Source organism: Armigeres subalbatus, chromosome 1 (assembly GCF_024139115.2).
Source record: "Armigeres subalbatus isolate Guangzhou_Male chromosome 1, GZ_Asu_2, whole genome shotgun sequence".
NCBI lineage: Eukaryota > Metazoa > Arthropoda > Insecta > Diptera > Culicidae > Armigeres > Armigeres subalbatus.
This window is the reverse complement of record NC_085139.1, coordinates 23,380,439-23,394,510: the sequence shown is the minus strand read 5'-3', so window position 1 is coordinate 23,394,510 and position 14,072 is coordinate 23,380,439. Positions and strand designations below refer to the sequence as shown.

Sequence of the window (14,072 nt, the reverse complement as noted above, 5' to 3'; positions counted from 1 at the left end):
AAAAATGAGTGAGTGGTGAACCGTCTTACTTCTCATCCCTCATTTCTCACTTTTCAAATGACCTATTCAGCCAAATGTCCTACTCGGTCAAACGTTCTATTCGGCCAAATGTCATTTCGGCCAAACGTCCTGTTCAGCCAAATATCCTATTCGGCCAAATGTCCTATTAGGCCAAATGTCCTATTTGGCAAAACGTTCTATTCGGCCTAACGTCCTATTAGGCCAAATGCTCTATTTGCCAAACGTCATATTCGACCAAATGTTCTATTCGGTCAAATGTCCTATTCGACCGAATGTCCTTTTCGGCCAAATGTCCTATTCGACCCAATGTACTATTCGGCCAAATGTCCTTTTCGGCCAAACGACCTTACTCCGTTTCGGGTGTGCTTGGGTCGAAATGGACCCAAATGCATTCGGGAGGTTAAATTTGTTATAAGCCCAGCTCATTTCATTCAAATTTTAAATCCTTCAGAAAGTCATTTTGATTAGAGGATCACTGTGATCACATGTAGTATGATTTGTAAAAGTTATGTATGTAGGTTAAAATAATTCGGCATTTCGGTTCATACAATATTTACACGGTTCTACCACTACCCGATTTTATCAACCTCCGATTTCTTCACGTCCCGATTTAATCACGTCTTCTTCTTCTTCTTCTTCTTCATCTTCTTCTTCTTCTTCTTCTATGGCTCTACATTCCAACTGAAGTTTGGCCTTACTTTTCAACTTAGTATTCTATTAGCATTTCCTCAGTTATTTATTGAAAATTTTTATATGCCCGCCATTGCATGATTATGTATCTTGTGTGGCAAGCACAATGAATACACTATGCCCAGGGTTTTGAGAATGTTTCCAACCCGAAAACATTGTACCGAGAATCGATCTCGGCATCTCCGGATTGGCAATCCTATGCCTTTGCTTGCAAGGCTACTGGAGACCCCTAATCATGCATTTGACCCGATTTTGTCACCCCAAATTTTTTTGAAAATTTTAGTTTTAGTTTTGTAAATAATATCACAAACAACAATGATTTTCATGAAATAACTTTCACCACCTGGGGTTTATTGTGAATCATTTCTGAATAGAGTCTGTTCATATATTACGTAACGCAAAACTCGTTGTTTTTCGTAACCCGCCACCCTCTCGTAACAATCATGTAACACTTTTAAGAACTACTCCCACCCCTGTGCGTAACGCGTAACAAATACTGGTTTTTTAAGTCTTAGTTTTGATAGGACCCCTTATATTTTGCGTAACAAATCGTGCCAAAATTTGAATAACCTTCCATCCCCTTATTGCGGTACGTAATATTTGAATAGGGGCCCTCCCTAGACGTGCGGTAAGACGCGCGGCTATAAAGCAAGACCATGCTGAGGGTGGCTGGATTCGATTCCCGGTGCCGGTCTAGGCAATTTTCGGATTGGAAATTGTCTCGACTTCTTTGGGCATAAACGTATCATCGTGTTAGCCTCGTATATCAAATGCAAAAATGGTAACCTGGCTTAGAAACCTCGCAGTTAACATCTGTGGAAGTGGTTAATGAGCGGCTCTGTCCCAGTGTGGGGATGTAATGCCAATAAGAAGAAGAAGAATATTTGAACAGACCCATACCTGTCCAGAATTTTGTGAGTTTTTTCGACAAGAAGTTACGGGTTGCGTTCCCGTATTTCGCCTCTTCAAGGCATAAACTGATTTATATTTGTGAAACAAATTGAAAAATTGAAAATAAAAAAATCCGGTTTTGTCACATTTTCTATTCTATCACCCCAAAATTCACCAAACAGTGATAAAATCGGGACATCATAAACACATTTCATCTAGTTATAGAGCTTGAAGTCTGAATAGGCCCTAAATCGGATAGAAATTTAGTTGCTTCTTTTAAAGCTTAGCTTAGCTTAGACTGACTGTACATATCAATGGTTGATACTCCGTGATTCGTCAGAACTCACTTCGATCCAAGTGAATAGTGGTTGGGATTTACCAGCTATTCTCGAAGTGCACGTTTCAGCAGCTCGCAAATGTTAACCAATAACGGCGCCGGCCAAGTCCTTACAGTCAGTTGGGAAAGGAAGGGAATGTTAGTGTGTGGTTATTGTTGCTACTAGAGACCGAGAATACCTCTGCATCTCCACAGTAACCACGGGAATGGGGGTTTTATTAGTTGGGTTGGGTAATCAGAAACATAGATCAGAATTCACAATGGAAAGTGATGTGATCTACGCAACTTCTACACTACTTCTACACTACTAATAAGAACGGATTTCGCAAAATATAACACACATCCGTATTAGTATTCTAACTTATCGAACGCACAAAGAGTAACACAATATATTTTTGATGATCGTGCGATCGCTCTACGGATTAACCAAAACAAAACACTAATATTTTATTGTTCATCCATCGTAAGGATTAACAATCAATGGCACAAAGTGGGCGATTGTTCATAAAGTTGGGCGAAAGTTGATAAAGAAAGGGCGTTAATAGTAAAGTTGGCTTTGGCCTTGTTACAATATCCTCTTGTATCATTTGTTTGTTCTTAATCTGAGCCAATGGTTATTTGACTTAAATACAAACTTTCACTATTCTTCACTATTCACAATTAAAAATTAATACGTTTGCTGAACGGATTACGTATCATAATGGAAAGCAATATAGCAGGATTTCTCTTGGAAATAATTTTGAGACCAGATTTGTCATATGACTTACCTCTCGAATGCAGTCTGTGTCCAGCACCATTTTTATCTTACCATAGAAACATTTTTTTTGTATGAGAACCCAGTGTTATTGAAGGCGAGGCGCCGGCTGTTTGCGTTTTATCCACGTCTAATTGTGCAATACGTTCTTAAATGTTGCTTATGTTCAGCTCTTAAATGTTGATTAACAACGGTGCCATCCAAATCATCTGTATCTCCTATGGCACTAGATGTCAGAAGTTTAGTTGCTTCTTTTAAAAGACTTTAACGAATTTTGATTGTACAAAGATTCCCATCTCAGTGACATTATGAAATCTGCATTCGTATCCAGATGCCAACATCCATATCGTGTCCATTTAGAACCACTGAGGCACGGAAGCTTCCCCCTTCCGGCCAAAAGTAAATTTGCGAGAGAAAGAAATTGTAATCCAGCCCCATTGTTTAGTAGCGCACCGGATGTTAATTTCGAAAATGTGCTCCACTGCTGATAGTGATGCTGTTTGCCGGTTACTGTCAAAGGGAGCTTCCTCCTCCTGTTACTGGCGGCCTTTCATTTCAAGCACTCGGTACCACATCGGGCTTTGGCTGGCTGGATGCTTGGGTCCGGCAGGCAGGCGGAGAACGTAAAAGTTTCACAACTTCCTTCTTCTTTTGTGTTTGCTTCCGTCCTCGTCAAAAGAAAGTCGATGTAAGGAGCGCAAGCTTTGCGAATACGATTCCAGCCAGTTGTAGTAGTAGTATGTAGGTGGTAGGAGATAATGGGGAAATATGTGCTTTTGTAACACTGCTTTCGCGTTCTCTGCTTGTGGATAAAATTTTATAATATATTATGCAAACCCCATTGGATTCAATATTGATGAGCAAAAGCCATTCTTTATGGAACTTTTTGAGTGAACTAACCGTCTAACTCATGTAACGAATTCTCCAGATATAAAACCGCCCATCATGGACAACAAAATGGATCGTTTCTGACTACTCTCACTCATAACACCGGTACTAAAGTTTGGAATAAAGTAAGCAACTTGTTTCTCATTCTCTAGGAGGAAAAAAAAGGAACAACTTGGATGCTCGTTTCCATCTTGGCATTGTGTTTTGCGCGAACTGCGGGATGTTCGCTCAGTTGAGGGGAAGACACTAATTCGCATCGTCCTCGCCGTCCTCGTGGTAGTTTTCTTTTAGCCATCCACTCCGGTTTGGACCGGAGGCCATTTTTGTGTTTTTCTTTGTTTTGTTTCGAGGTGGAGCTGCAACGCGGAGATGGGAGCAATTCGGACGGATGGAGTAAAAGTTTTTGCAGTTGAAAAGCCGCCTGCGGCGCACTATGGCAATTTATTATGAAAGGAAGTGACCTAAACATATAAAACCATCAATCTTGTGTGGTATGAACCCAAATCATAAAATGGATATCTCTTCTAGATTATGAAGATTCATCGTGCTTTAAAAATGGATTTAAAACCTATCCTTTACTTGGAATCGAGAACCTTATTTCAAGGTTTTTAACCACCAGAATTCTCACAATGTGACGCTTAAGTTTACATGCGAAAGTTTTACCTATTAATGTTGGCTAAAGGATTTTCCTTCAGAAGTTCGCCAAAACTATCGATCATCAATCTTGAGACAAAGACAGATTTTCTCCGTTAGGTTAATTCTTGGCGGTCCTACAGCCAAGTGTTAACTATCATGCCACTAATCAGAATTCCTAATGACAGAAGCGTAAAAACCCCGAATTAACGCTAATGGGTACAGGCAGCTGCATTTGGCGAAATTGCGGCCAAGAAGTGAGTCGTAAATTTCGTACGTAATTTAGTCCGCTTGACTTGGAGTCGTTGAGTATCTCAGCTTGAGGTGGAGGCAGACTGTGAGCCTCAAAAAAAATCGTTTGTCTCGCCGGCGAATTGTGGTAAAAAAACAACTGAAGCGTAATGCATTTGCCCACACTGGATCGATGCGCGTGTTTTCTTTAGGGTAGCTGAATATTTGAAATTTTTATGAGACATCTAAAAAATGCGATGAACTCCGACTGAGATCAACGTTATGAAAGCAATTGGGTGCTGTTAAATTTACCTTTCTTGAATCATTAATTTGAGCAGGAGAATGACCACTCAAGAATATGTAATGCGGTGCTGAATAAAACAGCTTTGTATAAGAAAATAACAAGAGAAACGAGTTTTTACAATTATATCTTTCTTAATTGTGATTTTATATTTATACATGTAGATAAGATGTAATTGTAGATAAAATAAAAATAAAATCACTGGATCAACAGAGAGCGAAATGAGATCTTGAGAGGAAGTGTGTGTGTGTGTATATGTTTGAGTGCAAATGCCCTTCATCGCTAAAACGGATAAATTAATTTTCATTGATTGATTGATATGTTATAAAAGTCAAATAAAATCCTGAAATAATTTTCCTATTCCCCGAACATACAGTATGAAGTAGTAAGTATAAAAGCGTAGTGTAGCGTGCAAACTAACGTTCCGAAACAAAAAGTAAACCGTCGCACCAAATCCCATCAGTTGACTTTCAGTGAGTTTAGTGTTCTCAGTGCCTTGTGAAACCCCCCACCGTTGTGAAAAGAATCCCCCCAAACACCACCGAAGATGAAAAGTACTATCCGGTCGTCAAATAAATGGAGGCGAAGCGAAAGCAGCACATACCAGCAGTCCTCCCCCAGCAGCCCACGGGCACGGTTCCACGACAGCTGCATTCGCCTCTGAAGGCCCCCACGCGCGCTGGTGGTGGTGGTGGTGGCCCAACCGTGCACAAGCGAAAACCTTCGGCCCTTGCCAATCGTGACCAGCAGCTGCCGGGCAGGCCGAAGCATACGGTCAAGTTTAAGGAACAGGGCGACCAGGAAATCCTCGTAGTGACAGTCGAACCCCCGTTGACCCCTTCGCCGGGAAGCGCTCCACCGTCGTCCTCGTCGCAATTGACGACCTGTCAGCTACCGGCGCTTGCCACCACATCGGAGTCTTCCGACCGGCCCGGTACGGCGGCCGCCAAACACAGAGGGGGAACACCCTATCCCAGTAATACTGGGTCCGACCACCCGCCCGGCGGACGACAGGAAAAAGTTAAATCAACCGAACGGAGCAGCAAGAGTGCAGCAAAAAAGTCGGCGACGTCCGGTGACGCCGTCCGCCACCAGCAGCACGGTCAACGGCTCTCGGAAGGATGTACGACGCTTATGTACGCCTGCCAGCAGGGTCTCACCGAGGAAATTGTTAGGGAATTGCGCGAAAAGGTAAGTGTGTTGCTCCTTTTATGCTCCTTTACCTTTATATTCAGGTATTGAATCTTGAGTCCCGGAATAATGTGGAGTGTGGATGACAAGGTTTTCATAATGAATAATGACGGTTTCATTCTTGATGATCGGGTTGCAATGGCGAAATAAGCTGGGATGCTGGGGTGAACTTTTTTATTCCAATTAAAGAAATGTAATACACTTAACACTCTTATAACGGCACTTATTTGGAGGCAGAGCATAAAATATTCACCTTCACGAAGCAACTTCGTGACAACGTGAAAAAATAATATGACGTGAAAAGAATTTTTGCTTTAATTACTACATTTTCACTTAACTTATTGATTTTTCGACAATTTTAAATACGATACATAATCATAGCAATCTAAAGACCCAAATTAGATATGTAAATATCACATGTTCTAGGTATGTATTTTTGATATGGTACGTCACATGCTCCCAGCAGCTCAAACATCAATATTCCTTGCGATTCTTCAATCAAATTGGATATAACGAAAGATCTATTTGTTTTTTTTTTAATAACTAGCAGACCCGACGAACTTCGTGTCGCCTAAAATTGATTTATTCTTCGATCAATTCTCGAGCTATGAAGAAATTAGTGTTTCATTTGTATGGGAGCCCCCCTTTCCAAAGCGGGGAGGAGTCTTGAACCATCTTAAGAACCTTCCCCGGGCCCATAAACCTCTGCATACAAATTTTCACGCCGATCGGTTCAGTAGTTTCCGAGTCTATAAGGTTCAGACAGACAGAAATTCATTTTATATTAGGTACTAGCAGACCCGACGAACTTTGTTTCGCCTAAAATTGATTTATTCTCTGATTAGTTCTCGAGTTAAGCAGAAATGTGTGTTCCATTTGTATGGGAGCCCCTCTTTCCAAAAGGGGGAGGGGTCTCAAACCATCTTAAGAACCTTCCCCGAGCCCAAAAACCTCTGCATGTAAATTTTCACGCCGATCGGTTCCGTAGTTTTCGAGTCTATAAGGGTCAAACAGACAGAAATTCATTTTTATGTATATAGATATAGATTTGAACATGTTCTTAGTGATCATTTGAACCAAATTTAATATGAATTGAATACATGATCCATTCCAGGCTATTCATGAATTCCAATAATTAAAGTACAGGCCTTAAGGAAAATACACATAATGGAAAATCAATTCGCTCCTTCTAGAAATGTAACAACCTCTTAGTGATCATTTCAACCAAATATGATATGACTGGTATGCATGTTCCATACAACGCCAACCAAAAATTCGAGTATAGGCCTTAAGGTCAATACGCATAACGAAAGATCTATTTTCATCTTTAAAGAATTCATCTTGCTGTTAGTGATTTTTTTAAATTAAGTAGGACTAGGTAGTAGGACTTAAGTAGGATTTCTTGTTTAATGCTTATCCAATTTGGTTCTATAGGTTACTAAGGGTTTTGCAAAATAGATAACAGACCTTTGGCTAAGCATGACGACTTGAAGGCCTATACACCAGTGAATTTTTGAATGAACTGTAAAAGAACAGTTCTAGAACGCTCATCCCATTCTGGTTATGCGTGTAGAACTTCATAACTTCAGGGAATTCTTGGATGACTCTTTGCATCAGAAAGGGCACACACTATTGTTAAAAAAAATCTGCTTTTTTTGTTACACGTGTAGACCGTAAGACCCATGCTTGAGGGAATTCTTGGATGACCTGGAACGGAACGGCTATTGAAGGCGGCTCCAGGCGTAGGGATTAAAAAACGCATGAACCATCAAAAAACAGACTTTTAGTTACGCGTGTAGGTTTGAAACCTATATTCCAGAGATTCTTGGAGCACCTTTTTGACTGACTTGTAATAATTTGTTCGCACAAGAAACACGGGAATCATTTCATATCAATTCATACGTATATTTGATGTATGGGATCCTCAGTTATGGGTTTTGGGGATATTCGATATGATTTGCGATCAATTAAATCCACTAAACGAAAGCTTGGGCAGAAAAATAGATGATTTTTCGTTGGCGCTTGGTGTGTTTTGGCAGAACCCCGAGCAAATAGAGCCGAAGCCATTTAAACATATAAATTTGGATTAGACCATTGGGTCTATGCAAAAAAAAAACATTTATTTTCCTTAACAAACACTTTTACACATTTTTGATTAGCTTATTACTACTGATCACTACTAGAACGATGTTAACTACTTAATTGCTGATAACTAAAAGAGGCCGATCGAAGGTTCGATCGGGCTTTTGTAACCTAAACTTGCTGACAGGGCAATCCTATGGGCACGTTGGTCGGCTTGGACTTTGAACTCGGATGGTGTGACTTGATAACTGCTGATCCGGTAATTTGGTTGATGGTGATTGGACTGGTCCGTCACGTAATTCCTCCGGGGGGTAAGACCGAACGTCCTCGTTCGATTGAGAAGGGTTGCACTTTTCCAACTTCTTGAGTTTCCTATCCTTTTTGAGATGTTTTACTTTGATAATGACTTTCTTCCTACGTAAACAAATAATTGCGAATGTTATGATAATTAATGTTGTGGTTGAGAGACCACCAAAAAGTCCATAAAACCATTTTTTGTGTTCAAATTGTTGCAGCTGAATATGGTCAATGCGATGTCGATTATTTGAAGTTACCAAGCTTGAACTTGATAAGTTTTGTTTCTGGATTAGTTTCTTGTTGATTGATAAACTCGGGAATACTCCTGTTAACTGAACTGTGCTGCTGAATGTTTCCTCTGAAGTGAATGTATTGTGTGCAATGATCAGAGTGCAGTTTTGGAAATGTAGTAGGAAATTTTCAGTCAGTTTCCTATCATGGGGTCCACAGTTTGAACTTAAGTGTTCATTTATTGCATTGTTAATAAGAACCTTATTTCCAGGTAGTGCTATGAAATCGGTAGAATTTGTCTGAAGTACTGTGCAGTGACTTTCCAACCCCATTATAATTGGGAAGAGGCATACATCTGAGAAGGGGTGTATGTCGTGGAATTGTTGGATTACATTTTCGGGATGAATTAGCTTAGCGCTTCCTCGGGGAAATCAGTCATTATTTTTGCTCGTTAATAATAGTTTCAATCAGGAAAATTTCCTTAAGAGTTAGTAACTTACTGTTTGACAGTGATACTCGAGCTCTCAGGATGGCATCTTCAATCTCTTCGAGGATGTTGTTCATCGTATCCAGGGATAGAAGAAGCGTGATGGCATCAGTCTCTTAAAGAACAATGTCGTTGACTGATGTGAGTTGGTTAACGGTGTTGGTCATCCTTGAAATCCTTTCGTTGATGACTTGATTTACCTTGATTTGTTCGTTTGACTGGTCAATCAGGGTGTTGAAAGTGATGTTGATAATCCGTAAATCATCTGCGTCCGGTGTTCCCGCGAGCCATTTCCAACTTTTGCCGATGATGTCCCATCGTTTTGGTCTATTGTTCCTAACTGGTTGCAACTTGTAAAGATTGTCGGCTTACTGTCTACTTTTTCTAATAATTAGATCTGACATTGGTAGATCTCGATCAATTTTCCGGGAAAGCTCTAAAAACAAGGCAACATTTAACTCTAACATTGTTAAATTTATGGGACGTAAAATTTTGATAATTCCTGTTTGAATGTAGCAATTTTGTTCTTTAAGTAATAGTAGTGGGTTTTGATGAAGATCATCGATTTCTAGATACTGGCCTAACGCCTGTCCTATTAAGAGAAGCGATAAAATTCTAAACATTTTCAAACTTTTTTCAATCTTTTTATTTTATTTTTGTTTCTCTTTATTCTCCTAGTATTTTTAAATGTTTTCTCTTCTACTTGCCTAGCTATTGTGGGGACTGCTCTTGGATTAAGTTTTTTCCTAATATTGGGCTTTACAAATACCCTTTAACCTTCTTCTATTATGGGTGGGTCTTCCTTATTATGATTACTTCTAGTTTGAACAAATCTTGCTTTTTCGATATTACGTTTGACTTTAGAAAAAAATTATGTGGCTTCTCTTGAAATATCCTGAGGATTAATTTGGTTGCGCTGATTAAAAAGGACCTCGTTCGGAGCGAACAGGGTTGCTGAGTGTATGCTGGAATTATATAAGGGAATACAGATTGAAATTAGTCCTCGTGTATTTAGGTTAGGGAATTTATGTTTGTTGGTGTTAAAGATTTCTATTATAGTTGAGTGAGTTTTTTCGACTCGTCCATTACTCTCTGATGATGAGGCGTATGTCAAAGAAACTCATAAATGGGCCAAAAAGTCTTTCAGTTGAATTGATCTGAAAGTTGTCTCGTGATCCGTAACAATTTGTAATGGTGTACCGTAATTACCAAAATATCTGGCGAGAGCGTTTTTAACATCTACTAGGTTTTTCGAGTCTATTGGGATCACCTCTGCCGTAATCTGGAAAAGTGACGTAACAGCCATTTTACAACATGCATGTTTTCCATTTTTCGGGTAAAGATCTCGACGAGTAGTACTCGTTAACACCATTTTTGGAAAATGGCATATACGTCACTTTTTCAGATTACGACAGATCTGTGCGAATTTAGAAAAAGAGTCAACCATTGATAGAGAGCTATATGAATTGATTGAAAAAATATCCATGTGCACTCTGTCTATCGGTTTTGTTGTTGCTGGCCTTGGTGAAATCTTGATGTTGTATGGCTTCCGCTCATACTTGTGTGTGTGTGTTGCAAACCGTGCAAGTGTTTATCGCAGTCCTGATCCTGTTGTGCATCCTCGGGAAGAAATAGGCTCTTTTCAACTGGTTCTCCACCTCCGTGATTACGCGATGTGCTCTTTCATGTTCCTTAGTGATGAGCAGGTTTTGTCTCTCTTCGGTGCAAACATCTTCTACTTGGAAATGGGTTATAACAAAGTATCCGGCGCTACTGAAATGATTTTTGTAACATTGTTGAATGAGGTTGAGGAGTGTACCGTTTCCAGGTCTTCGGATGTGTCGTCAGGTGTAATGTCCACGTCTGCGTTTGAAGAAGGAGAATGGTTTGCCATCGAATCTGCGTCTGAATTGTCTAGTTCGTTTGCATTGACTTCATGTTTCCTGCTGAGCGCATCAGCAACTACGTTGGTTTTACCTGTTCTGTATACAACGTCGTATTTGTAAGTTTCCAATTCTAGTCGCCATCTTATAAGTTTTGCGTTTTTAGTCGAATTTTTAATGAAAGTGAGTGGTTTATGGTCTGTAACTTGAGTGAATTTGTTTCCGTGTAAGTAGTTTTTGTATTTTTCGACCGCCCACATTATAGCTAACGCTTCTTTTTCCGTAGTAGGGTAAAACGTCCTATCGTTGTGGTATGTCCTAATGTGGCGGTAGTGTTTAAATAGTCCATTCTGGATATTATACCATCCAAAACAATTGTGGATCCGCTAAAACTTTTCGAATATACCACTAAAACACTTTTTGTTTGGCGAAATTCCGTTCAAAATGATGCAAAATCAACATTTTTCCTTAACCCTTATGCGGCCGACGACGGGGTACCCGTGTTCCTTTTTCAACTTCAAGTGGTGATATTTCAATGAATTTTTATAGCTGAAAGCTGAAACTCGGTGATATCTAAGAACTCCATAAAATGTAGCACGTTGATACAGTGAGGAGGGGCGTGGGGAGGGGCATTTGATTTTTTTTACCACGTGGATGGCCGACAGGGTACCCGTGTTCCACTAAATTGATATTTTCATAACTTTAACAATTTTTAACTGATTTGGATAATTTTGACAGTTTTGGAAACAGAAACTCATATACTTTTTGCCCATTGTCAAGGTTTACAGATTTTGTCCATGATTATACAAGAAATCTTTGAAGTTAGGCTTAAGAGTCTACACACGTAACCGAAGGACTATCAACCAGTTTCAAATATATTACATGCTCATTGCGCTTCTTAGAATAGTCGGTGTTCACAGTATATATTCTGGGTCTCCAAAAACCCCTGGAGTAAGGCCTCAGTCATCCAAAAAATCCCTGGAATAAGATCTTATGGTCTGCTAACGTAACCAAAGGTCTATCGCGCAAAATAAAATACGGTACATGCTTTTTATGGTGCTTAGCATATAATGCTTTCACAGTATATGTTCCGGGTCATCCAATGACCTTTTCTTAAAACATGTTTGCATTCCAAGTAGTTCTTGTTGCCGTCATTGATTCCAGGTAGTCTACGAACTCCATACAGTCAAGGTCTTCGGATCAATCTCCGTAATGGAGGCAGTTAACGAAGAATAAACAAGTTGCGTGACCCCTTCTTGCTATATGTTTGTATTCCAAGTAGTTATTGTTGTTGTCGTGAGCTCCAGGTAGTCTACGAACTCCATAAATTCAAGGTCTATAGATCAACCTCCGTAATGGAGGCAGTTATTGAAGAATAAACAAGTTGTGTGACCCCTTCTTGATATTTATCTGTTTTTCATGTATTTCTTGTTGTTGTCGTGAGTTCCAGGTAGTCTACGAACTCCATACAGTCAAGGTCTTCGGATCAATCTCCGTAATAGAGGCAGTTATCGGAGAATAAACAAGTTGCATGACCCCTTCTTGGTATATATTTGTATTCCAAGTAGTTCCTGTTGTTGTCGTGAGTTCCAGGTAGTCTACGAACTCCATACAGTCAAGGTCTTCGAATCAATCTCCGTAATGGAGGCAGGTATCTAAGTATAAACAAGTTTTGTGACCCCTTCTTGGCATATGATTGTATTCCAAGTAATTCTTGTTGTTGTCGTGGGCTCTAGGTAGTCTACGAACTCCATAGATTCAAGGTCGGTGGATCAACCTCCGTAATTGAGGCAGTTATTGAAGAATAAACAAGTTTTGTGACCCCTTCTTGGCATATGTTTGTTTTTCATGTAGTTCTTGTTGTTGTCGTGAGTTCCAGGTAGTCTACGAACTACATACAGTCAAGGTCTTCGGATCAATCTCTGTAATGGAGGCGTTTATCGAAGAATGAACAAGTTGCGTGACCCCTTCTTGGTATATGTTTGTATTTCATGTAGTTCTTGTTGTTGTCATGAGTTCCAGGTAGTCTACAAACTCCATACAGTCAAGATCTTTGGATCAATCTCCGTAATGGAGGCAGTTATCGAAGAATAAACAAGTTGCGTGACCCCTTCTTGGTACATGTGTGTACTTCAAGTAGTTCTTGTTGCTGTCGTGGACTCCAGGTAGTCTACGAACTCCATACAGTCAAGGTCTGGGGATCGACCTCGGTAACGGAGGCAGTTATTGAAGAATAAACAAGTTTTGTGACCCCTTCTTGATATATGTTTGTATTCCAAGTAGTTCTTGTTGTTGTCATTGGCTCCAGGTAGTCTACGAACTCCAAAGATTCAAGGTCTGTGGATCATCCTACGTAATGGAGGCAGTTATTGAAGAATAAACAAGTTGTGCGACCCCTTATTGGTATATGTTTGTATTTCATGTAGTTCTTGTTGTTGTCGTGAGTTCCAGGTAGTCTACAAAATCCATACAGTCAAGATCTTCGGATCAATCTCCGTAATGGAGGCAGTTATCGAAGAATAAACAAGTTGCGTGACCCCTTCTTGGTATATGTGTGTATTCCAAGTTGTTGTTGTCGAAGACTCCAGGTAGTCTACGAACTCCATAGAGTCAAGGTATGGGGTTCGACCTTGGTAACGGAGGCAGATATTGAAGAATAAACAAGTTGTGTGGCGCCTTCATGGTATTTGTTTGTATTCTATGTAGTTCTTGTTGTTGTCATTGGTTCCAGTTAGTCTACGAACTCCATAGAGTCAAGGTCTGTGGATCAATCTTCGTAATGGAGGCAGTTATCGAAGAATAAACAAGTTTTGTGACCCCTTCTTGGTATATGTGTGTACTTCAAGTAGTTCTTGTTGTCGTGGGCTCCAGGTAGTCTACGAACTCCATAGAGTCAAGGTCGGTGAATCAACCTCCGTAACGGATGCAGTTATTGAAGAACAACTGGGAAGGACGGAAGATAGCGGTTTTCCTCCAATACCTTTTTAGAACTTAATCTATCACATGTTGTGCATATGCATAATCGAGTTTCAGTCATAGTAATTAATTTCCACTCCGGGTCGCTCAATACTCGGAACATAGGCAATTAACTTTGAATGTACTGAACTCGAAAGGCGATCTCTCTTCGCTTATGTGGTCGGGTTGGGATCTGACGA

At 40.0% G+C, this 14,072-nt stretch overlaps 1 protein-coding gene across 4 annotated transcripts in view; it reads left to right on the top strand.

Annotated features, from left to right (window-relative positions):
- Positions 1 to 14,072, top strand: part of LOC134222701 (ankyrin repeat domain-containing protein 12) — a 509,755-nt gene that overhangs the window by 349,093 nt on the left and 146,590 nt on the right. For 3 of the 4 annotated variants that reach the window (XR_009982435.1, XM_062701871.1, XM_062701864.1), the window contains exon 2: positions 5,123 to 5,937. The exons of the other annotated variant lie outside the window; for it this stretch is intronic. Coding sequence is in view for 2 of the 3 variants with exons in the window: in XM_062701871.1 (XP_062557855.1) it covers positions 5,323 to 5,937 (615 nt within the window). In the remaining variant the exon portion in view is untranslated. The remainder of the gene's footprint in view (positions 1 to 5,122; positions 5,938 to 14,072) is intronic. 4 annotated transcript variants of the gene reach the window in all.